The 26,748-nt window shown below is 40.3% G+C and overlaps 1 protein-coding gene across 18 annotated transcripts in view; it reads right to left on the reverse strand.

Annotated features, from left to right (window-relative positions):
- PARD3 (par-3 family cell polarity regulator) overlaps positions 1-26,748 on the reverse strand; it is a 437,461-nt gene that overhangs the window by 104,383 nt on the left and 306,330 nt on the right. For 10 of the 18 annotated variants that reach the window (XM_068146257.1, XM_068146248.1, XM_068146250.1 and 7 more), the window contains one exon: positions 14,234-14,344. The exons of 5 other annotated variants lie outside the window; for them this stretch is intronic. In XM_068146257.1, the coding sequence (XP_068002358.1) occupies positions 14,234-14,344 (111 nt within the window). Of the gene's footprint in view, positions 1-11,985; positions 12,394-14,233; positions 14,345-15,356; positions 17,217-26,748 lie in introns of those variants that run through there. 3 more of the 18 variants (XM_068146260.1, XM_068146261.1, XM_068146263.1) reach the window with 3 other exon arrangements.

Consider the following 26,748-nt stretch of genomic DNA (forward strand, 5'->3'; position numbering starts at 1 on the left):
GCAATTATATCAGCTTTTTTAATTCTGAATAGATTTTTTTTTATATAGGAACCTAAACTTAATGCAATGTTGTTTTTCATGTTGGCCCTCCTCCTTGTGCACGTGCATGATACAGCGTGAATCATTCGTTAGCATACACTGCATTAAGTCTATAGTCAGGAAACAGCAGTGCAGACTATTGTGGGAAAGATTAAAATGATTATTTAAGAACACTGTGCAGCGCAGCCGAGAACCTGGAATTTACTCTGTACTTCAGCCTGAATCAGCAACGTTCCCAGTATTGACATCCAGTATCTGAAGAAGTATTTGGCCACAACGCTTCAGCTTCACAATGTGGACGTGCCTGTGGAGCTGTCTTCCCTGAACTGCATTCCTTCGTGACATGGCACATTAAAAATGCATAGGCCTGAAATTTCAGATCAGCTAATTTTGAGGATTTATGGCCTTCCTATGGATTTTGCCAGGGCTTAACAATAATAATAACACTCAGCATTCACAGAACTCTCTTCATCTTCAAAGAATTTTGCAAAATCTGCTCATCAATTTTGTAGTGTTTAAATGAAAGTGAACCTTTAAAAACACAAAAGCTATGCCCAAGAAGTTTCTAAATCCTTCTTGCTGAAGTGTTAGCACCGAAAATGTCAACAGCGTACCGTCGTGCTTTTGAGACTCAAATTATAATGTTGAGCAAAGTATAAACTATCCTCGTGCATTTGTGTGCCATTCAATTCAAAAGCTAATGATAACTGCTTCAAATGACAATATTGTTAGCTGCAGAACTTCCTATAATTGTCAGAAGAGCTTTTCACTGCAAGCTAATCCTGTAATGATAGACATACCCATTGTACTAGCAATGCCTACGCATATGGAATGGTGGTCACAAAAGTAAAGGAAAAGCTCATGTGCTGCTGTCTCCAGCGAACAGCAGCCAACTCATTCCTTTCTTCAAAATTCTGTGAACAAGAATCAGCTTAAAGATGAAGGCAACTACTATTTAGACACCTAAATGTAGGCGTCGACATATGTTTTGGACTCCCAGAAGAGCTGGTCAATGTTGTCAACAGCAGGCAGCTGCCCACAGAGTCTAGAGAGAAGTTCACTTGAGCATCTGTAATGTGGTTCTTTTGAGGTGAAGCCAAACCCTTCCCCAAGCTGTGTTGAGTACCCCTTCCTTGACAACAAAGGACATTTAGACATGCAGTTTATATGTAGATACTAAAGAATGATATTAATCTGAGAGCTCAATCCCACCCTGAGCCAAGTGTTTAGTCGTTTTGTCTGAACTAAATTTTAACTTCTTCCAGCAACAGAAAACTCAAATCTGTAGTCCTGGCAGAGATGTTGTGAGTAAAAGCAAATAACCAAAGTTGGCAGAAGAAAAGACATTGACCCTAATTTCATGCAGTGTTAGGAATGAAATCATAAATATATTCCAAATCCCTTGGGAGCTTCAGTCTTTTTTCTGAGGTTCTTCCACATTAGTGATTTGGATTCTTGCAAAAAAAATCACCCACTTATTTTAACTGATGAGCACAGCATGGGAAGGATATTCATGGCTAGTACATGACATTTACCACTGCGATGGCAGCAGTGTCCTCCCCTAAAAGCAGAAAGAAACTTGGCTGCTGCTTCTGGTGTGCAATGGCTAGGTCAATTCAATTAATCCTCTTGATGCTGCCAGGATTCAGCTATTGCCCAAGTGAAAATCCACCTCATCTTTTCCACCAAGGCTCACTCATTTACAAAATCCGTATTGAATGCTCACAGTTCCACATATGTGAGATGGCTGACAATGTTTATTAAGGATAGAAACAGCGTTGTGTAAGGACAGAAGCTAAGTGACAAGCCACTCACCGCTGCCAGTTCTCAGTTCTTCTGCCATCAGACTGGCACGTGTTGGGATGATGGATTGAAAACAGAGAAAAATAATGACACATTTACAAAGTCAGTCAGCCTGCCTAAGTTAGTCAGACTGGATGAACACATTCGGCCCAATTTTTGCCAGATACCATTTCTAATAAAGAGGTCAGGGGGGGTGTGCTGGCCAGCAGCCAAACCTTGTCAAATGCGTCCCCTCCTCCTTTACTAGCACAAAATACCTCGCAGGCACAGTGTGCCAGCAAGTAAGCCAGGTCTTGCTGTTCCTCCTCCCCCTCTCCTCAACTGCCTTCAGGGATTTAATGGCCCTTTCTGTAATTTTTGGCAATCAAGTCAACACAGGAGTTTGTCTTCTCCTGTATTTTCCTTTGACCTTTGTCTGGATCCAAGCAAAATTTTTCTGACAACTGCTCTTCTAATGAGGGTACCTTGATTATAGGCATTACTGTGATTTCTTTCTGAACCGGCATATGACACTTAGCTTTTCTTATCATGATTAGTGCTAGTCAGTTATCACAGCTACAGCCACCTCTCAGCAAAGCCATCTGCTTCCCTGGGAAAATCATTCTAAAGGGTCACTGTGGGCAATGGAATATCGTGGGCAAAACCAGCAGTTACTTGTAAACAAGACAGCTTCTCTTCCTCATTTGCCCCTCCATTTCATTCAAAACTTTATCATTAAAAAAACCCCAGCACAACAAAAAAACCCAACAAAACAACAAAAAAAAAACCACAACTCAGGAAAGACTGCTATGTAAATGTAATTTTTAAATTGAAAGGCTGGAGACCAACCTTTTTTGAGTCATTAAAAGAACAGTATTAACAGTTCTGCCTGGTCTTATATGTACATGTGGCCATGCGTACATGTGTGGCCAGCTGGCTGAAATATGACTGTTCTCTGAGCTCAAGACACATGAAGACAGACATACAAAATGTGGTCAGTTTGCTATGGATAAGCAGAAGCCTACAGGGAGAAAATCAGAAAGGCCAAGGCACAATGTGAAGCAAAAGTAGCAGGGAGCTTTAAAGGTAACAATAAATCACTGCATAATTGCATTAGCAGTAAAAGGAAGAGCAAAGAAAAGGTTGCTCCCCTGCGCAGTAGTGAGGGAACGATATTGACAGATGATGCTGAGGAGACCTAAGGCTTAATGTTTTTTTCCCCGTTGCATCTGTCTTCACTGAAATGGTTGATTGCAAGCAGGTGGCCAGTGCAATTGATACTGCCACCAATAACAAAAAGACCTGCAATCTAACAGCAAAAGAAGTTGCTAGAAAGGGGTTAGGTTAAGCTAGCTGAACTTCATCTGACACAGGTAACTGTCAGTAACCAGGAGAAGTTGCTGAGCACAGCTGAAACACTGAAAAACTAGAAAAAGCCAAACATCCTTCAGAGGAGGATGAGGAGAATTACAGACTCATCAGTTTAACTTCAAGCCCCTTTCAAATAAACTGGTAAGCACAGAGAAGCTAATGGGGCAAGCAGTAGCCACCATAGATTTATCAAGAACAGATGTGGTCAAGTCTGCCGGATTTCCTTCTACAACACAGTAAACAGAGCAGAAACACTCTGTCCCAGGCTAGGGAAAATAGCTATGGGAGGGATCCAATAGGTTGAAGCAGGCAATTCCTACAGAGCACCCAGGGAGCAGCTCTCAGCAGTTCACAGTCATACCAGATTCATAGATTCACGAAATGGTTCAGGTTGGAAGGGACCTTAGAGATCACTTAGTTCAAACCCCCCTGCCATGGGCAGGGACACCTCCCACTAGACCAGGTTGCTCAAGGCCTCATCCGACTCGGCCTTGAACACCTCGAAGGATGGATGGATGGATGGATTGAGACATTTTCTATATGGATCACTCTCTGAATTTAATCAAGATTTTCCTTATTAATTAGGATGGCATTGAATCCACAGAAAACCCAAATGAAGGAACTTTGGAGGAAAGGATTAACATTTCAAATATTCTTGAAATATAGAGTAAACTTCACAATTAGAATTAACTTCAGCCACAGCAACTGGAAGGTAACTTGCATAGTGGGAATAATTAACTATACCATTAGGCAAGTAAGGGAAAATTCTGTCAGTTGCTTTTATAGAAGTGGATCTGGAAGTTCTACTGGCTAACAGATATTCACAAGACAGCAATGTGAAGCTGCTGGGGAAAAGAAAAGACAGAATGGGGACATAACAGGAAAAGAATAACGTTTCCCATCTCTAATGCAAGTACTATGTATTTAAATTGCAGCAAGAATAATTGAGAACAGATACTGTGGGTAGGGGATTTTTGCAGTCAAAAGGTAAGACTGCCCTGGGAATTTGAAGAGTCTATGTCATTGTAAACTGAAAAAATGCAGGATGAAACAAATATCTCACAGGAATGGTGTGCCCAGGAAATCCTACCTTGGAAGAGTGACATGATCTGTCCTTTAGACCTACAGTTCTGTACCTACGCAGAGATTTCACATACATCTATTTCCAATGTATTGGTTCTACCACAACAGAGTAATATAACAGGGGTGACACAGGAAAAAAGAGAAGCTGCCCACCACCTTGACATTAAAGAAATAAATCTATACAATCAGACAGTCTGAATTTTCTTTCTCCTTCGACAATCACAGCTTATCTGCCAATTAGAATATGTGAGAGTACTTACTGTCTCTCTGAAGTTCCCCCCTCCTCAAATCCCACATGCAGAAGAGATGCATGAGAATTTCAAAAACCTTTAATGAGCTACCACCCAGGAGGGCTGTAGTTTAAAATAAAAATTAGGAAAAAAAAAAAGGAAGAGCGATGAAGGTGGTAAGGTGATTATTGTAAGTGCCCTAATACCTTCAGAAGAGAACAACATCCTCCTTTTTATAAGGACTTATAGTAAAGAAGGCTATTAAAGAAGGCAGCAAAAGACAAATTAGGATGTAAAGAAACCAAAAAATACGGAAGAGAAAGTAAATATTATGCATATAAGCAGGTGAAGTGCAAACCAATTTGAAATCAAGTGACACTGATGAAACTAAAGGAGACATTAGAATAATGTTTTGTAATCTGGTGGAATCTCTCAAGTACTTTATCCCTATTTTCCTCACCTCTTGACATTCTTGATTCACTCTTTGTCTTTCCAAGGTGAAGATGCATCCCCCCTGCCCTCCCCTCCCAGCACAGTAGCTCTAACCTGCTTTCTTGAATCTTGGGAATATATAAATGAAAATTGATATGTAATTAAAAGAAAAATAGAAATGTGTAAATTACCACCTTATTTGCATTTCAGGGGAGCTTTTAGACTACGCTGTAGTTAACAGTCTGCAGCATTTGGGGGAGAAGGGTACATCTGCTGTGTTTTTTTCAAAGGCTGTGTTTCAACCAATGGTGAGTGTATCATGTACATAGGTGGTATAGGTCCTCCTGTCTCCAAAACAAACACCACCAACACTAGCATTTTCTTATTTTCTTGTTTGATCCAGGGGTCAGTGACCCCAGCAGTGGAGGATCACCCAGATGGACAACTGGGATTCTCATCCTGCTGCGAACCACGTTGCATCAAAGGACATCATTCCTGTCTATAAGCAAAATGGAATTCAGTTTTTCTTTTGCATTACAAAACTGACCAGAGCAGCTGATCTATACACCTAAGGCAACAGATCTCTGATCATAAGATTAATTTAAGCTCCTATTTAGCTCTTTTGCTGAACTGAAGTAGAAAGGAAGAAGGATCGTGAGATTCAGTTGTTACTGAAAGGCAGCTTGGGAGAGCTCCTGCTTCCATCCCTCCTCACTTTACCAGTACTGCTTTCCTCTCTCACAGGCTTTCTTGGACTACTTCTTCCCTTAATTTTTATTGTATTTTCTTTTTTTCCAAATGGAGAACAATACCAGAAAGCAGCACTGAATTCTGCAGATATGTAAGGAGCAGCTGTTCCTGCATGTGCAAGAAACAAATGACAAAAGCATACCATATATCAAATGGTACTATTTATCATACCATATATCAAACCAGTCATCCCCAGATGCTGCAGGCAGTAACTGGAGGCCTGGCTACAATACTCTCATAATTTGGTTAAGCTGAGCCTACTCAGCATACACTCCTCTAGCTGAAGTCTAGCAACAAAAGTGTATAGAAAATTCTGCTGCTAGCTCTATTTCACATCCATTATTCTGTGTTTCTAGAGTGCTATGAATAAAATAGCCTAATCTTGAAGCTGGAAAATGAAGTCTTAAGCAACTGGGGGGGGGGGGGGGGGGGAAAAAAACAAACAAAAAAAAACCCACCACACAACACCACACCCAAAACCAACAATGAAAAACCTCACAGCAAAGCAAGGGTTAATGAAAACCTCATATACTGAAGCTGAAAGGAAAAGCAAAAAACCCCACCAATAAAGAACAGAACTTCTAAGTCAGTACCTTTGCTCAGGACCCACAAATGAGCACCCACAGTGCCTCCAGGATTCACTTCTAAAACCTTGTTGGGACCCAGTGCTGAGAGCAGCATGGCCAGGAAAAGCCAGGTTTTTTATAAACCATAAAAAGATTTCTTCTAGTAACTGATTACAAAATAAAAGTTTCAGCTGTGGTGTGAAGGGAGAATCCATCTGCCTGTCACAACAGTATCATTAGATGTCTTTCTGATTAGTCAAACACTCGCTGCTGTGCCTAAGAATCAGAAAAAAAAAGAGTGAGTTTAGCCCTTTATCTTACTGTTGGGACTCCTATAGCACAGGCTGGAAAATCTGATGGGTTTTCAGCTCTGTTCAACTCAGCAACAGTAAGCTCAGAAACTTAAGAATTATGGCACAACTTTCTAAATTCTCAAATAAGTATTCGCTACAGCAACTCTACCATAAAGGGGCAACGAGGACACACTACTGCTTCATCCTCAAGTTAGTATTAGTTCTTGGCATTCTAAAGGGAAACACAACATATTAGTGCACTTACTTGGAAACAGAATTTCTAAGAGAGCACTGAACCCATATAATCTGCAAGATCTGCAGGCTCGTATCATTAAGACAATGTAAATGATATTTCAAAGTACATTGCGATAGACCTGGCCAGACCTTGCCCAGTACAGTGTCTTGAATCACTACAGAGGAGTAACAGAGAAACTATGTCGTTAGCCTGAAGTCTTTAAACCTCTACACATACAGTATGGATCTAGAGAATATGAGAAGCTTTGTTTGAAAAAACTACCTCAGCAACTATTATTCCACAAAGGCTTCAATTTACACATCTCCCAAAGTCAGTATTTTTTATGAAGTGGAACTGGTCCGAAATGTTTTTGCAAAGCTCAATAATTTCATGCTTCATTTCTGTCTTCTCATACAAAAATTACTGCCATTGATTTGTTTTCACGTCCTGCATGCTCATTCATTATGTAAAAAACCACTGCCAAAAGCACTGCTACAAATCTCAGTGCAACTCGAATAACCCATCTGAAAATAAGCGAGAATGAGAAACACATTGCTCTGATTTTCTGATCCACAGAGGAATATTTTTTTTCTCTCTCTTTGTGAGGTGGGAAGGGGGTTAAAGTTTTATCAGAAGAGATTTTACATAAGTCACTTGAGAAAATATTTATATTCTGAATGTTTGCAGCAATAACAGATTTAGAGGTAATAGTTTTTGTGAAAGCTGTTAAGTGGCATCAAAATACTACAGTATTGAAACTAAAGCTGAACATTTGCATTATTTTAAGGACAGATAATGCTTAGGATTTGTAAGAAACAAAAATCCTCTCCTTATGACAGCATCTTGTCTTTTTTTCCCCTAAAAGTAAGATGACACTGCTTGATGAAAATATTTTGCCTGAGGGGGGAAAAAAAAAAGTTGGGGTTTTCCAGTAAAAATATTACGGTCTCTCTGGGAAATCTGGACAGACACCAAGAGTGTCCTGCTGTTCAGACCCCTACTCCATCTGATACTTTAACAGTTCCAGATGGCCTTTACTACAGGATGACCTCCCCTCCATTCTTTTATTATGACCTTTGGGTCACAAATTATCTATAGGATGCTGCTGTCATTCTGTAAGACGCTGTCATACTCTTTCATCTAAAGGATAAGGATGCTTAACATTAAAACTCATCTTCGTTAGGCTGACCTTCCAATGATGATCAAAGCAGACAGTTATTCCAATCAATGTCATTGCTGGAGAAAATATGTTTCATTTTTTGCAACACTGACATTAAGAAACCAAGGCATGGCTTTAAATCAGATCACTTTTGCAATTTGACTTGGCTGGAGAGCATAGCATTTAAAATATCACTGATATTGCTGTAACAGTTCTGAAGAGTTACTTGATTAGCAGGATGTGGTGGGTTTATGTGTTTTTTTGCACGTTATTGATGTGGTTTTCATGGAAACTTGGTTGATAGCAGGTAATAAAACTTTATGTGGGTTTTATTAATTATTTGTCTTTCGCTGTCATCATAAAAGGAACACACTGAACTTGCATAGGAAAATATAATAAATAGCCCCAATGTACTAAATAAAATGATAAGGTTAATTTCTGTCCTGCTGTCAGTAAATTCATGTTAGCAGTCTCTCGTCAGCTTGACATCAATTAATGATTTTAATTCCAGACTCTTGTCACAGTACTCACCACCCTTTCGTCTAATTAAAATGGATGATGCATGATGAAGGGAAAACACAAGACTCCTGTTCTTGTAACATTTCTATTCATTAATATACTTTTACAACAAAGGGCTGGTGGCTTTAACAGTACTAGAGAAAGATGAAGAGAAGTTTGTCATATGCTGAAGATAGAGACCCTTATACCCTTAGGAAATATTTTACAGACTGAATCCTTCAGGGGGGAAATAAATAAATGAGTGAGTGTTATTTTACAAATAACAAACAGAATGTTTCACTCTAAATTTAGGAAGAATCAGTACGTGCACAGCACCCACTGAAATCCTAGCCTTGTTTACGTTCAGACAAAGAAAAAAAAAAGCTGTCAGACTATTGATTGATCTCCAAAAGTAATAGCAAAGTGCCAATACAAATGCCTGCTCCAGCTCCCCGAGCAGATCTCTGCAAGACCAACACCCTCGGGCACCTCTCCCACTCCTCCTGCCATACACAGGCACCAGCATCGTCTCCTGCCTCAGCCACTACCAGCATCTCCCTCCGCTGACAGCAAGGCGCTGAGCTTTCCCCGGCTGGGCTTGGCCGCCGAAACCCCAGCGCAGGGCCTGCCGCGGGCAGCCGCCACAGCTGTGCCCGGAGCTCCCTCTCCCGGCACCGCCGCCCCCGGGCACGGCCGCTGCAGCCCGCGCTGGGGGCACTTGCACAGACATGGGGAAAAGTAACAGCGGGATGATGCACAGCTAATTCCTGTGTAACGTGAAGGTGTTCCAGAAGAGAACGGGGGAGGGAGGCAGCCGGGCTCTTTCCCAGAGGATAACTAGGCACAGAAGGGAGGAAGCACGGTGCTACTTCGTCAATTGCCCTACCACGCATAGAGCAGAGACTGGAACAGCACAGCTGCTTTTTCAGAGCTGAGGAAGCCTTTGGCTCCAAGAGCCCCCACCTCACTGTTCCACCATCCTCCCAGTGCTTCCACCATTACATCTCCTCTCTTCCAAAAGTTTTCTCCTTATCTCAAGACTGAGCCTCCCAACGCAGGTGTTTCAGCACCCGATTTTGTATCCATTTCAGCAGAAGTTGAGGAATAACACAACACTAAGATGAAAACACTTTTATGGTAACCCAGAGATTTGTAGAACATTAGTAAAGCTCTTAAGTCAGTGCATTAAACAGTGAAAACATCCTATAGACTCTTCTTTTCAAGAGAAGGAAGTGCCTCTAGAGGCAGATTAAAGCAGAAGCACTACTCCACAGTAGCTGGGCTCACATGGTCTGGAATCACAACATTACATTAGAATTGCAACTTTCACCTTGTAAGTGTTACCTAGCAGCAAACCACACTGGATACAGCTGCATTTCTTGGGGCCTCATAAAGCACTATGTTTATTTCATTCCTCTGTTACCTACTTCCTGGGTACAAAGAGTAAAGTTTGGGTTGGGGAGCACCTAGTTGCACAGAGGAAGTCAGTCCAAGCCTGGAGACAGGGTCAGCATGCATGGACTTGCCAAGCAGGTGTCAAGAACTGCTTGTGCTTGAGCTGAAGAAGGGCAGAACACAAGCAAAGGTTTTTGATTTGCCAAAGATTTATTTTGTAATGATCACAGAGCTGCAGTAAAACAAAAAAAAAAAACAAACCGCCCCACAAAAAAATCCAAGGACCAATCCAAGAGTGAAAGAGAGATGATGGTATCAGAACCTGCTACTAGAGGGATGTCTATCTCCAACAAGAGCCAGAAGACAAAAGCAGCAGGTTTTCTGAACAGTTGTCTTCACAATTCTTAATAAAGAGACTACCAGAGGGTCTTAACCAAGTCAGAAAACATTTCAGGGCAATCAGTTTGCAGCATACCTGTGGACACATTTGCTGCATATTGAGAAAATTCTATTCTAGGAGGCCCTCAAAGACCAGATACAGAGAGTCTCTAAAGTGAAAAAGGTCTGTGGGATCCCCAAAACTTAGACCCAGTAGTACAGCAGAAGGTGACCATCCACAGGAAAACTGGGATGCAACACTAATTCTGCTTGGTCACTGACAAAAAGTTTCAAAATCTGTCAGTCTGTCCTACATAGCAACACCCGTGTCAGACTGTAAGCAGTTTGAAGCATCCCTGAAAGCTAAAGATATTCCATGCATCTCCAAGCTGTAAAATCTTAAAACGTTACTCTTAGGAAGATGAGACAACCGTGGGTGCAGCAAATTACTCTAGAATTGATAGAAGGCTTTCTGTAACAAACAAAGACCCAGGCTGTTTTCTCAGGACAAGTGAGTGTAGCACCTCAGTGGCACCCACTTTTAGTAGTCCAGTGATGGATGAGATGACAGCATGGCAAAGAGGGGCTCCAAGCTGTGATCTGGCAGAGGAACAAAGCTAAGTGAATTCAGGTCTTATTTGACTTCCTCAAGACTCTGCAGCATTGTCTCTTTCTTAGGAGACACAAGGCCAAGTTCAGAAAACTTACTGCTCAGCTTTGCCTGAATGTTTTGACTGGTGCCACTGCTGGGGAGAAGCACCTTGCTAACAGCACACCAGAGCCCATCTGGACTTTTCACTCAGATCTTGGCAGACACTCAAGAATAATGCCAACAGACTTCTTCTGGACTAAACCAGCGTCACAGTGACAACATCTTAAAGCCTTGGATGAGCTATTAATCCAGCATTTAGAGAATTCACAAATAGCAAGTATTTTACCAGCAATTTTGGTAAGATTGGTGGGTGGTCTCCTCAGGTGACACTCCTAATTGTTCCAGTACTCTATTAATTTAAAGTTGCCTGTATTTTCAACCAGGTCATTTCATTTTCTGTTCCCAATTAAGCCTGTCAGTAAACACATCCCATTGGCAGCTTAAGACATATATTCCTTAATAAGAAATTATTAATACTAATACATTGATAAAAGGCAATTTTATTCATTTTAATCATGGTAAATTGAAGAACATCAATTTGCTTATTTGTCTTATAATCAATATGAGCACTACTTTTAGGATTTTAAAGAAAATACTACTGTAAGCACAATACTATTGAAATGATAAAGTCAAGGCATAATAATTCCATAAAATTACGAGCATGATTGATTTTTTAATGGACCATTCACTTGTACTCTGACCCCCTAAGGATTTTTGCTCCTAGCCTCTCATACATAGTAAATTCATTAAATCCAACCTATTTCCCCAAAGTATTGCATCACTACAGAGGTAGATAGTATCAAATACCGAGTAAAACAGAGCAAGTGAATTGTACTGCTAGAAACGTTGAGGAAGAAAAAAACCAAGAGAAACCAAAGTTAAAATAGCAGCCATTATAAACCAACACTGACAGCAATATTTTACTCTGTCTCCTAGTAAGCATTTTGAGAGCTTGTTCAGTTAATTTGCAAGAGTATTCTTCATTATTAGCTTGCATCTAACATCATTATTTTACAGAATCAAAAGGAAACTCTCTGCAACCCGACTGCAAAAATATTTATAGTCTCTACGGACCAAATCGACATCTGAGTTTTCCAGAAACATAAGGAAGCACCTCACACATTTGGTTGCTATTTTATTGTCTTTTATTAGTTGTACATGCCACTACCCCAAAGAATTTGCATTCTCTTATAGACATAACACAAAGGAAAGCAAATACACAGTTAGGGAAAGAGAGTAATGGGAGGAGGAGAACCCGTGTTACGGTAACATCAAGCTGTTATGAAGTTCTGGCACATGCATTTTCTGCAGTTTCAGTGAACATATAAAATTGCTTTTATGACACACGAGGAGTGAGATTCCAGGAAAGATTCACATTGGTTAGCATAACTTGATGGACAGGGATTAGGAGTTTGCTCCATGCATAGGGGGCTACACAAAGAATTTCATAATTCTACCTTGGTACCCAGCGTGACTATTGCAACCTCTCTTACATCACCATATGGACAGTCTATACTCTCACCATTCTTACTGAGAGAGACAGAAAGACACAGAGAGACAAAGAGAGAGAATGAAGAGAGAGAAAATGTTACTAACTCAAACCTCAAGTCTTTCTTCTTTAAATAAATGTTTACGGCTGGTTTTCTGGGGACCTAAGGCTCTGAAGAAACCCTTCCTGCTGGGCAGGCCTAGGTTCAGCAGTGCGTAGCAAGCACTGTACACATGTGGCTAACCCTCCTCCTGTCCAGTGCTGGTTGGAGCAACAGACTTGGCTTTCAATGTCTGCACCCCTGACATGAGTTCATCCACAGAGTGGCTGGTTTGCCCATGTGTACAGGGAAGCTGATCGCACAGCCACTCTCCTATTTGGTCACTTATTCCCTTCAGTTGTCTTTAGCATTAAAGCACATTACCCTTAGGAACAAATTTAATGACCCTCCTTTTGTTAAAAAAAAGAGAAAATAAAAAAGACAAGTAAAAACCAACCAAGCACTGTGATTGAGCCATCCTCTGCTGTTAGAATGGATGCAGAAAGACATGAATACATTTTTACATCAATTTATGCTAACGTATCTGTTAAAGAGTAAAAAATCTCCCATAATGTAATCCAAACAGATGGTCACAAATGATAATGTTTCTGCAGTTTTACAAGTTACTGCTGATCTTCACTCAATAATAAATGTATACTCCTAGCCTGCCTTAACTGTAATGTAAATCACTTAACCCTAAAAGAACTGAAAGCAAACACTTCGGGTTTAGCTGAGGAGACTACACAAGAGTTATTACGGTTCTGCTACTCCATCCAGTGAGTTCTCAGAGTGATGAAGCCATCGTTTACAAACCTCTGTTCTTACCCACAAAAGACCAAGGTGCATAGAGATGGTAGTTAAAGGGACCATTAGGCCTAGTCATACCTGCTGCACGAGGACAACAAAACTGCTCTCTACAGTACCTGCAATTTATGGCTGAGCTATAGTGCAATCTTTAGATAAATCATCACAACTCATAGTTCACTGTCACTGCTAAATGTGCCTGAATCTGTTTACCACTCAGTATCCAAACTCTGTAACCCTTCAAAGTTTTACTCCTTACTGAAGGACTGTCTATTTAAAGGGGTCTTCTCTCCATGCACATCCCCAAATAGTAGTTAATTTGCAACCTATGTTTCCATGATATTTTTGTTTAAATTTAAGTGACACCAGACTCTAGGCCCCAAATATCTAGGGTTACAAGAGACAGGATGAAAAGAAGATTGAAAATATTCAGAAAAGCATATGACATATATAAAAATATATATATATATATATTTTTTACAGGTTTTTTAATGTTAAAGGGAGCTGACAAGGAAAAATAGAGATACTCACCACTCATTTTTACAATTAGCAATTTAATATACAAATCATTCCATAAACAGACTGCATGACATAAATAGACTGAACTCCAGTGACAAATATACTGGTAAGTATAATCTGTAGGCTTTTTCTAAATATAGCAATGAAAAGACCTAGAGAGGCAAGGCTTTGAAGACAAATACAAAACATACTTCATTCTGTATAAATATTTGTTTACTGAAAATGTCAATAAAATCAGTTATAGACTAGATAGAGGAAAACATTTCATTTTACTACTTCAGTCTCCTTAATAAGGAAAGGAGCTCTGGGTCTATAAAAGATACTTAATGCAGCCGAAGGAGCTGCCGATACTCGTGTCCCAAATAAATCCAGCTTTGTCTCATCATTTAAAGTGTATAAACATATCAACATTTGAGAAATTTCATCGGTGAAAATTGAACTTCAGTGATTTAATTTAAAAAAAAATAATAATAAAACAAACTCTCTCTATCAAGGTTTAAGCAAATACTGAAGTCTACCTCTCCTGTTCTTGCTTCATTCGTATTCTCTCCTCTTCTGAAGTAAGAGCTTCCTGCACTTTTATTTTACCAGTTTTCTCACTCTTGTCATCTTTGCGATGTTTGCCAAACCTGTTAATAACACACAAGAAAAAAATATCTAACTTGTGAAATGAACAAAACTCTGTTTTCCTCTTCCTACGACAAAGAGACTCCTCCAAGAAGGGCTGCTTGGAAACCAGGAAAGGAAAGTGCAAAGATCTCAGAATCTCAGTTGTTAAGATTTTTCAGGCTGCTTTCAGGTTGGTTTTGCCTAGGTATTTATTTAGTTAGTTATTATTTTTATTTCACTCCTCTTAAAAGTTTATAGAATTCCTTACTGGAGAACAGAACAAAACTATAATAGGACCTCATTCCTTTTATTTTTCTGCCTGGATTTTGGGCTCACTATTCTTAAATACAGTGAAACAATGTTTTAGCAATTACTCAACACTCTCTCTGCCAAAGTACACAACCTAAGTTTACATTAAACAAAGGCTTTCATGTATGAACAGCAAGAGCCCCAGCACTGGTTGTCTGACAACTGCCCAGAGCCCAGTACTACCCTTCACACCCACCCCACAAGAGCAGTTTCACCACACTGTGGACGCCATCCAAAAATGTAATTTTATCCTTTTCCAACACCAAAGGTTGTTTTTTTCTTTAACTTCACTGCTCATGACTCTTCTCCCCTAAGGGTGTTCTAGTGCAAGGAGGCTTAGTGGAGGGATGGAGCTGGCTGAGCTGTCCCAGACAGAGTGAGATGCTGCCAACCCAGTGTTTGCCCTCTTCATAGCTCCTGTTCCCCTCCATCAGATACATTTCAAGTATTTTAGGTTTCTTCCCTATTTGCAGATGCTACTGTTTTCTTTTAAACTTCCAGTCTGGCACTTGAAATACCCAGTTGTTACTAGGATTAATTTGAGTGTATTTCTTAGCTATTTCAGACCTAATCTGAAAGGAAGTGAATTGATCTGCATGGAGTAAAATAAATAAACATTTAAATATAGCTCTTAAATACACCTGAAGTTTAGATTAGAATTTTCTATTTAAGGCAGAAGAGTTAACACATATCTATTAAACAGCATTTTACTACAGACCTATCTATGAAACATAAGATCAATTTATTGTATCAGAAGCAGCAATCATTTTATTCTTTTTAAAACCAAACATCCAGATGAGAGCAGAGTGACACTTGTGGCACTTCACACTCAAGTTTACATAAAAAAGTGAAATGAAGGCACTGAGAGAAATGTGTGAAGTCCAGAAATGGTGTGGACAGGACACCCTGAATGCTCACAAACAGTGAAATAAAACACAGTTCTTGAAACTTTGTTCTGACCCATGAATGTAAACTGTTTAAAATATTTAGAGTCCACCAGGCGTTTATAATATTTTCCCTTTCATTCCTGTTGATTCTAGTACAAAGCCATTGTCTGGGTTGAAGACATACCACACAGTGACCTTGCACAATGATTAATTTCTGGATATTCAGTCAAGAGTTGTTATTGTACTGTGCAACCATGTTTATGGCTCTTAGGGCAGCTGTTTAAAAACACAACACCACAAAAATACAGCACAGGAGAATATACACAAACTTTAAAGCACATGGGTGTTCTCCACAGTTCCAAAAGTAATCCAGGCATCTGAAAACTAAAGCTGATCATTAATAATCATCTGAAAAGGTAAAGGCAGAGGACATGATGAGGGTTAAGAAACACAAAATAGGACATGATGTCTGATTTTATAATACATTATTTGTAAACCCAACATACTCACATTCAGTGCCTAGCAAGACTAGCACGTGCTTCTAAAACACCCACCTCTTTATTAGAGGGTAATCAAAAGCATTATTAGAAACATTTACTTAGATGACACAAAAGATTCAAATCAAGTTCTGGATGTCATACACCAGACATGGTTGATTTAAAATAGCCCTAAATCCTTTAGCTGAGAGAGGAGCTTTGGCAGAAAAACAGTGGAACTGAGCCATTTTACCCTGATACACGGAGAGTGCCAGGGGTGGCAGGGGTCTGCCTGATGGAACACACAGAGCTGTGAGGAGACACACAACATATGTGGTACCGTAGCACAGTATCTCTGGGATGCCAGCATTTGCTTCTGTCTCCTGTCCTTCCCTGACCCATTGAAAATGTCAGGCAAAGCAAAGGAACCAAATTCTGGGGCAGTCAGTTTAGTTTTGACAAATAACTAGTGGTTTAAAATAAAATTTAAAAAAAGGAAGAAACAGACAAAATTGAATTAGTTAGTACCCATTAGGTTTTGGCAGCAAAACAGTATTTCTGCCACCATAAATCAGTTCACTGCAAGCATGAACAGAAATACATGGAAATCAATAACTTCTTTTAAAAAGCCACAAAAAAAAAACCCCAACCCCAAAAGCAGACAGGAAATTTCCAATAATCCTTGTAAGCAATCTAGTAAATGTCTGGCCAGGCTGCATGACTGTGGGGAGAGTATTTCTAATGTTAACACGTAAGGGAAACCTAACAAAAATGGATGGTTTGAGTTTGCAGATCCAACCACCCAGGTCCAGAGGACACCACGCTTGTGCTGCACTTGAGCAAGGGGCAGAGGCAGGTTTACCGCACTGGCAGCGCTCGGAGCAAACAGGAGGGTTCAGTTGCTTTGACTCATGAGCAAGCTGGGGCAACAACCCTTCTTCTCTTTCAGGGTTTTCTTCTGATCATCTGGGAATGAGTGTTCCTTGTGCCCTTGAGGACCATCCTGATAAAAGGCTTCAGAAGACATCTCTGGTCCTTTCCCAGGCACTTCAAAGGGTGGCCATATTGTTCCCACTTTCCAGTGTCCATCTCGGACAAGCTCTGTGGTCATCTCGGCAGTGGACAGCCTGGCAGAGTATGAACCACCGTGGTCTTGCAAAGTTGCCTTCTCTGGACTTTGTCACCCGCAGAAGTGATATATCTGCCATAATCACCACTGCCTGTAACAAGTTCAGCAACATTAACTGCACTGTCCCTACACTCATGCCCAGAACAATCAATGCCATCCTCCCCCCTCCCTGATCGTGGCTTTGTGTTTTTAGCACTATCATAGATAACATCTCCACAATACTCATAAGCCATAGAGGTGCAGGATGCTCTGGGAACACACTGCCTTAAATGAATTTGGCTCTGAACAAGTCTGCATACCTTTAGCAAGGTCTCTGCACAAAAATATTTACAAGTTCAAGACTTCTCTTTTCTACCAAGATTGCAAATCTAACAACATCTCTCTTAGGCTTCATCTTCCATCAGAAGAAGTAACAGGCAAACGAAGGAAAACCATTTTTTAGGCTCCCACAAGTGCTTGAGAAAGGTGTTTTAAAAGAACTGTGGCGGTGACACATATGGACACACACACCCCTGTTTGGTTTCTATTGAAGCAATCAGTGCTCCCCACTCCAACCACCATTCAAAGGTTTTGCTTGCTTACAACAACTGTATTTGCTGTTTATTTCTATTTTCTATGTCTGCCCCATGAAGTACCATTATAATCATAGTGAAACGAACAGCCCAAATAGGCACCCATAACAGCCATCTGGAAATCATTTAACATTCATATTCAGCCCAAGTTTAACTACAGAAAAGCAACATCCAGCAATACTCAGGCACACCACTGAAGTGAGTTGTTAATGTTCCCTCAGCTGTGCAGTGGAGGCTACACTGGTATCCAGCTATTCAAAACCACCAGTTCTTCTGATTTCCTCAGGTAGATGTTTCCTGCTGTGATTCATTAAAACAGGGCATTTAGAAATAAGAATAAGAGTATTGAGATACTGAGAGTCAATCAGTCTATGCAATATGCTTTCAAAACACAAACATCCCTCCATGTCACACCTTCCCTGCAATCCACCAGCAGATGTGAAGCTTACTTCTTTACTGCTCAGCTACTCAAGATGAAGGGAAGATGAAAATAGCATGCACGTCCCTTACATGATCCATGACAACTTTGGAACTTTCCAATTCCATACTCCATGTACTGAACATCCTGGCACACTTGTGTAGTAACTTCTCCCACTGCAGGGACTGTTCACTTAATGATAACAACCTAAGGCTGGAAACTCCCAAAATGCAACTGTTAACGATACCTCCCTTGAAAACCAGCAGCTGTGTCAGACAGACTCTGGATTTTTGAAAGGACATGGCCTTGAGGATACTGCCAAGAGATCTGATCCCAGCCCTCGCTGCTCCCTTCACAGATGCAGGAGCTGTTCTGCACGCAGCTGGCTGGCAAGTGCCTGAAGCACCTGGAGATTTTTCAGGCACTTGTCTGAACCTGTGATAGTCTCATTCTCATCGCTGTGAAGCTGGCTGCTGGGATACTTGCTGCAGTTCTTACAAATGCAAATGAAATGACAACTTTCCTTCTGAAACAGACTTTAGAACTGCACCACTCAGGATCTGTGCACAGCAATGCTCCTTGCATTAGTGAAAAGAGGGACAGCACTAAAAGTAATGCTAAGAACTACTGCTGGAATTAAAACCCAAAACAGGGCAGAGAAGGAGCATCTGTAACACCAATGTTCAGTCTTTGGAGCCTGATTCCAAGCTCCTGTCATTTGCTAAGTTTAGTGCCAACAATTGGACTGAGCTATAAAAGCCCTACCTAAATCACAGCACAAGATACCAAGGCACAGGCACAAGCTACTGTGTGATATGCAGCAAAACTTCATGCACTACTGCCTCACAAAGTCAACATACTCCTGATGAATAAGTTCTGGAAAAGCTAAAGCCTGAGCTACACCAGATGCTGTGCAGCACCTGCAGCCATAGCAGCACAACACCTGTAGCCACCACTTCCTCCAGTCTGCATTCTTGGAAGCAGAGCACAGAATATTGTTAGTTATGGTGATGGAAAAAAAAAAGCAAAAGGAAAGTGGTACATTTTCCTTCAAATCCCCAATAATGACAACAAAAAAATCACCTTTCTGTTCACAAACATAGAGACATAGCTTACTACTTCTTTTAGGATACATCCTGTAAAATTACATAATAATCTCTTTATATTAGTAACTCTAATAGATAATAAATACAGAAACACTACCTTAGCTAGTTTATACAGTACCTCTCTCATCTAAAACCTATTACAAAAAGTATGGCTAACACACAGTTTAATTTTATTTTGTAAGTGCATAAGCAAAAGCTTGAAGAAAAATTCTATGACTAATTGAAATACAGGTTGTAAATTCAAAATACCCTCTCTATCCAAGAGTGTGAGAAATTGATGAAAGGCTGCAGCTGAAATCTTATTCATTCTAATTGCCAAGATACTCCAGGGTTCTACTTAATTTATAGCTTAATTCTCCTTTTACATCAAGGGTTAGAGAAAGTTTCAAGATAAGTGTAAATGCTCACAGTCATAGTCACAGATCCCTAGACTTAATCCTCAGATTCGACCAACAATAGCAATCACAGCAAGTGAAGGAATTAAAAAATACAAGAGGACCATTTTTTGTAAGGTATAATCTATAGAATGTAACAGCCAAGTCACATCAGAGGCAAGGACCACCCTCAGACCTGGTGATATTAGTTTGTCACATTATTATTAACAAAAAGACAATAACACAGACCCACGTCCCCAAAGCTTGACTCTCAAATAGGAAATCTCAGGAACTCTGGAACAGTCAAACTAAAATGCATACCCAAACCTCTCCATCAGTCCCTGGCTGGCTTACTTTCATGCTTGTTTGCTTGGATGACTGTCACCAACTAAAAGGTGGCCTAATCCAAAGCCTATTGCACCCAACTAAGAGGCACTGACTAGCAAGTGCCTTCAGTGGCTTCGGGCCAACGCATCAGAGCAACTAAACAACATGAGACTCAACAGAGAAGACAATGTAGCAGAACATTTAAACAAGCTCAAGCTATGACATGATGGTGTGTGTATATATATATATAAAATCTGTGAAATGTATAGAAAAATAAACATAGAGACATAAGGAACATGTAAATGATTTTGCATAAATAAATACATAGACAGAAGAAACGAAGAAAGAAGGATGTATGAGTGGCAGCAACAGAAATGCCACACTTGAAACTTCTCTAGCTTCATTTGAAGAGAGTATCTATCAGCATTCTTAATGTAACAAACACAATACACATATAATCTGCTAAATGAATTTTACTCTGATACGTTACTGATGAGATCGGCATCTGCCAAACCATCCACATTTCATTAGAATAAAGAGCTAAGGAAGCAACATACATTAGATGATTAATGGAAAAAAAGAAACAACCACAAAACACAAAAATTGATTGAGACTGAAGTTCAGCAGCATTGCATTTCTTAACAGGGAAAAAAAAAATAATTAACAAATGGTAAATGCTTTGAGCTATTCTGTCAGTGCTTTCTGCCTTCAAGGCATGCTCTTTACTCATACTAGCAACCTGTATTCACATACGCACACAACCCAACACTACTCAGAGGATTTTGCAAGGAGTTGTCTAATCCTTTTCACCCTGCTGTATCAGCAAAAATCATGAGATTTATATTGCAAAAGATTATTGTGACACAGAAAAGCATCCTGTTGCTAAAAAATAAAGAAATGAATACCCATCAACAGTGACTCAGCATGGCACACAAACACAAATCACCCTAGCTGGTGATGATTTGGGGGCTTACAAGACTTCCTTTCCAAGCAAAATCATGCAGCCACTATTTTTAAATATATGCTTGTAAGTGCAAACATTTGCCTATTTGTAATGATTTCTAGAAGCAGCCACTTATCACATCTAATCAAATTAGCAGATCAAATTCTACTTGTTAGGAGGGAGTGGAATGACTCAGCAGCAGCACTGTCCGGAGATGATGCAGAAGCACTGGCGGACAGGCACCCTGATGTAGGGGCTGGTGGGCACAGTTAAAAGGGACATTTAAAGCTCTCACTCTCCAAGGATTGTCTTCCCTGAAGCAGTGATCCTTCTGGTGCAACATTCATCAGAAAAGCCCTGCCAGCAGGGTTCCTGGAGAACTCTGCTGCTCCAGAACAAGAAAGATGCATTACAAAAAGACACAAGTTACTCAGGAAAGTGAAAACTACCTCTGAGAAGATACACTTGTACCTCTTCAGAGCAATGCAGTTTACCTTCAAGCAGTACAGAAACTCACATGTTCCGCCATGAGCACAGACATTTAAATAAGGAGAACTGGTGACCACTCCCAATTATCAGTCCTCTCTGAAGTCATCACCAGCGCTGTGACGCACATGAAGCCCTTTTAAGTTCTATTCACACAGTTTCTCACAACAACCCCTGCCTCACTTTCCAAACACTAAAACTACTTTTCATCACCATTCAGGTGAGGATCCTATTCCATCTCATCAATCTAAGGCTACTCAAACCCAACAGCCAGGGTGGGACATAAATCACAACACTTCATGTGCAACATCACCGGTGATTCCCACAACTCCCTGCAAAGAAGTGGAAACAACATATGGGATCGGTAACCGTTTCCAGCCACTGAAGCTTCATCTGCCTTCATTGTGAGTCAGTATCCCAACTGCATAGAAAGTGGGTCTGATGCCAAACCAAGAGACATGTCAGGAGGTTTCATTCAATTATTTTCATAAACAGTTTTGATAACATTTCCTGAAAGGCATGACACAACAGGCAGAATATTATTCACACCAAGTCGCTCTCTTTTCACAACTTAAGCATTCGTAATATTTACTTCCAGCATAAAATGGTGGAACTTTTAAAAACAGATTTCTTTTATGGAGAGACCATCTGTTTACAAACGTCTAAACAGAAGATAATCTTGCACTGCTACTTGTGATTGCCTAAAGCTAGCTGGAGCCATTGACAGCTCTAATAAATAAATAAATCAATCACGAGAGAAAAAAGACCCTAACAACTAATCCAAGCGACTGCAGTTTAAAACACTGGCTGAGAAAGTCAAAGGGAGTGGGGATAATTTCACAATGATAATATTGGAAAGACAGCAGCTAGTCAGCAAACAGACAAGAGATTCTTTTGTTGCATGGCCAAATTAACTCAGTAAGCAACAGCACAATGTACTAAAAGTCCCCATAAATAACTCTTTTTCATGGTGGTCAGCCAAAACCTGTTAAATTGTGGATTGTGGCATCCTTGAAGGAATCAGGAATGAAAAAGAAAGCGTCTGTTTAGATGCAACTGTGCTAGCAATCACCAGCGACAGAAGCAGTACATGACATTTTAATGGATGCTTTATTACAGTCTAAGCATTTTGAAGTTTGCTTGTGTGGCAAAAACCTCTTTAATGTTGTATATGTATTTGAAAAAGAGAGCAGTTATTGACCACAAAGTTACTTGTCCCAAGATTAAATTTGATAGACTAAGTGTGTGCTATTTGTCATTGAAGAAAGTAGCTCACACACGTGACAGCCAAGCTAATTCAGTCTTTTAATAGATAACATAATCTTAATGGGAAACATATCCTTTCATTACTGTCACTTAACGTACTTTCAAATGCTCCTGTGCCCTTTCTCAAACAGAATTTGCCCATCAAGACTGCAGTGCCCTGTCAGGTAATTCAGTACTGGGCAGCAAGATGTTAAACAGTAATCTGCAAATACAAATTGCAAAAACTAATGTCTCGCAAAGTAAAGAGCAGGCTCCTGAAGAAGTCTGAGTTAAGGCCTCCAGGATGACAAGTTGTCTTTCGCAGACTGCTTACACAAAGGCAGACATACAACCCTCTACTTTGCAGTACATGGGGAGAAAAATATTTGCCTAAATTCTGAGTACCAAGGGCAGCCTGCTATGAACAGGTGCCTGCATGACCTACAGTGTAGTTATCCTGGGTGCCAAATCCGGTTGCCTGTCTGCTGCTCACACTGCACTGAGCAGGTTACAAAGCCTTAGCACAGCACTCCCCACCTGACAACTGCTGCCTTGCAAGCATGCAGCTTCTGTTGTTACATTTGTCACACTCTACAGATTAGCTAAAAAATGATGGCCCAATTTAGGTATTAATAACACTACATTGTATGCCTCTAATCACCAGTGTCCACCAAGAGCATTTACAGCGAGCGTTTAAACCGTGGCTACTCTTCAACGCGTTTTCTCCACAAACTATGCTTCTAATTCCTGCTCTGTTCATTTTTATGCCTTATTGTTTCAAAATACAATGCTTGAAAATTGCAAATTACATCTGGCTCAAGGGCTGATTATGAGAAATACTAGCACTTCTGCCTCTGCGTGAATAACTCTGATAATAATGAGAGATTGATTGAACTCCAAGAAGTCCAAATGATGAGAAGGGTCAATTTGAACATTTCTATTAGCTTCTTTTGTTAAATCTAACACTCTGCCAGGCCAGAGACAAATACTGCATCTGGTTACCATGATTTTTTCCAATCGTACAGAAATACAATTTAGAAAATGGGTACTGGTCTAAAGGCAGACCTTACAAGAAATGCTAATGACACATAAAAACCCACCCATTTTACTGGCACTCAGATGCCAGGAGGAAAGAGGAAGCAGGGGGGGCAGAAAGAAATCTTGAAGTTGCAAGGGAAATTTGCTTCAACACTTCTCTGGCAGAAAAGGAAAAACAAGTCTTCATAACTCCATTTTACAACTGAAACACTTGCACATATGTGAGCATGGCCTGCCTTACCTAAGCAAGAAAATTACTACAGAGGCTAAGTGTAAGAGACTGTCTAGTTAGAGCAAGGAATTGCAGGAATATTAATCCAGAAACTTAGTCTTGCAGCCTTCCAATTACACTGCATAAAATTAACAAAGGTTAACATGAACACACAAGAAGTTAATCCAACTACTGGCAGTTCATTTGGAACCTTGCAAAAATTAAAACTTCCCTGCAGATCTCATTACCTAGAAATGTTAATCAGTCAGGCAGCACTTTTTCTGTCAATTACTGAAAATCTTTGTTGATACACAGCTCCTAGAAAATAACCTCTCTAGGATAAATTAAGAAGTAGGCAATGTATCTATATCTTTAGCCTCATTCACATATTTACCCTTATAGGAGGTAGGGAAGGCACAGATGATTTCCAGCAGAGGACAACAAACAACACTATAGGATCTGTGGGGGTCTACTCACAATATCCTAGAATCATAGAATCAATAAGGTTGGAAAAGACCTCAAAGACCATCAAGTCCAACCTGTCACCCAACACCTCATGACTACTAAACCACGGCTTCAAGTGCCATGTCCAATCCCCTCTTGAACACCTCCAGGAACAGTGACTCCACCACCTCCCTGGGCAGCCCATTCCAATGGCTAACAACTCTCTCTGTGAAGAACTTTCTCCTCACCTCGAGCCTAAATATCCTTGAAACCCAGAGAGGCGTGCAGCTGCCATTCTCTTCTTGGGTAACACCTGTAACACCAAACAGCGATTCCCCTCCCTGAGCTACAGCACTCAAGTGCTGATGGCTTTAGAGCTTCCTGTCCCATTCTAGGCTCCACAGTGCAACCTAAGTCTCCTTGGGGATAAAAAAAAAGCCAACCCCACACTTTAATTACATAAATGAATACATAATGCCAATAGGATGCTTTACAAGGTGGTCTAGAGCACAACTCAGTTAAGTTACGTTGAATACCCCTGAATCTACATCGTCATAAAAAAGAGAGAGCAAAAAATCCCAAGGCATGTTGTTTTGAAAGCCTGTTACAAAGACAGGGCTAAGGCATGGGTCATAGCCTGTGCCAAGGCTTTAGTTAGTAGACATTAAGATGCCACTGCTGGCTTCACACACCCCTGACTGTTCTGTCAGATGATAGTCTGCCCTGCAGCATGAAAATTTGCTTTATATATGCAATATCTTTTGGGTGGAAAATTAAGAGCAAGACTTTGCACTACAGCAGCAGCACCAGAACAATCTATCTCTGGAGGGGGGGCGACAAGACTCAAGTGGATGATGGCTGGGAAGACAGTTTGGCATTGAGTCCCTGCAGCAGCTGGCGCAGAGGCTTGCCCAGAGCTACCTGGAGCCCTGGAGACAGCCAGCATCCTATGGCTGCCAGTACTCAGAGCTTGAGCTGCCTTCACGGTGACTGCAGTTGAAATAACTATATCAGTTGTGATTTATATTGTTGACTATTTCAGGGACAGGCTGAGAATGGAGATTTATTTCAAACTGAAAAGGTGTACAAACCAGGACTTGCAAAGGACTAATTACAGGCCAGAGATGCTGGGTGGTGGGGAGGGTTTTATTGTTCCAGTCACCATACAAGTAAGCTCCTACCACATTAAAACTCAGGCCTGGACCAGCCCATACACACTGACATTTTTCTTCTCACTCATACCTGCTCAGGCACTCTAAGACATAGGCCTATATTTATGTAGAAACCCACACAGCTGATATTTACAATAAACCCAATCTTGACATAAAGATATCCAGTTCCTGGGACATTCTTCTCTAAATGAGATTAGCTCTGCTCATGCTCAGTGCTGCACACACTACACAACAATTATCGCTGCCATCTTAATATTTCTTCTGAATATTCAGCCTAAAATAAATCTTTTTTTTAAAAAATACCAATGAAAATGGCACTGTCTTTACATTTTATTTATCTTACATAAACAGTTTCCTTCCTTTTGCAGCTATCAAAGGCAAACAGAAGTAGCAAAGCATTTGGAGCTCCACAAATTACACTTAGAGACGATAATGCTGTTGGCATCACTACCTGCTCAGCAAGATCAGAGAAAAGAAATACTTTAATATTATATCTGAAGCTCCTGCTTGCAGCAGTATGTTGTGCTCTGAATTTCAGCACTATGGGTTAAAGACAAAGATAACATCTGTAATAACATTTTGAAATAGATGAGATTTATTTGTGGCATGTTGCTGTTGAAATGTGCAATAGCAATTCAGCTTACACTCTGAATGCTGCTGGCACACTTGGTGTTGAATATGCTAGAAGCATTTGCAATCGGTACCAAAATATACTACTTTCATTAGTGTGGCACTCAAAAATGCTGATACAGCAAAGATTCTAGATGCATTTTTGTTATTAAATCCTCTCTGTCAGAACTTTTAGAGCTAATCCATAAACTTTCTTACTAAGTACAACCTGTAACAGCGTAGCAGAGAAAAACAAAATTTATATACCTTTTCCAGTCAGCTATCCATCCTCCATCCAACTTCAAACTAAACTCTACAGCAGCACCTGGAAGCTGTGTTTTTAGCATGTTTCTATAATACAGGGAAGACCACAGGGTATCAGAGCCCTTGGTAACATTAGCATGGACAAGGTATTAGGTAATTTTTAAAATGAGAAAACAGTTCCTCCTGAAGGCTTAAGCAACTTGCCAAGCTGCAGGAGATTTCTGTATTGCAAGCACAAACAATGTAAAGGGTTGACTGCGTATTCCATTGACAAACCCAGGTCTATGAAGGGAATATATCTACTGAATTAGTTATTTCTAACAGAGAATTTCTCTACCAAGACAGAATTACCAACATACTTCCAATTTATAATGCAAACCCTTTTGTAAATGCTGTACCAGCAGCACGCTATTG

The sequence above is a fragment of the Melanerpes formicivorus genome, unplaced genomic scaffold, assembly GCF_026170545.1.
Source record: "Melanerpes formicivorus ecotype bairdi unplaced genomic scaffold, bMelFor1.0.p_v2 SCAF_13, whole genome shotgun sequence".
NCBI lineage: Eukaryota > Metazoa > Chordata > Aves > Piciformes > Picidae > Melanerpes > Melanerpes formicivorus.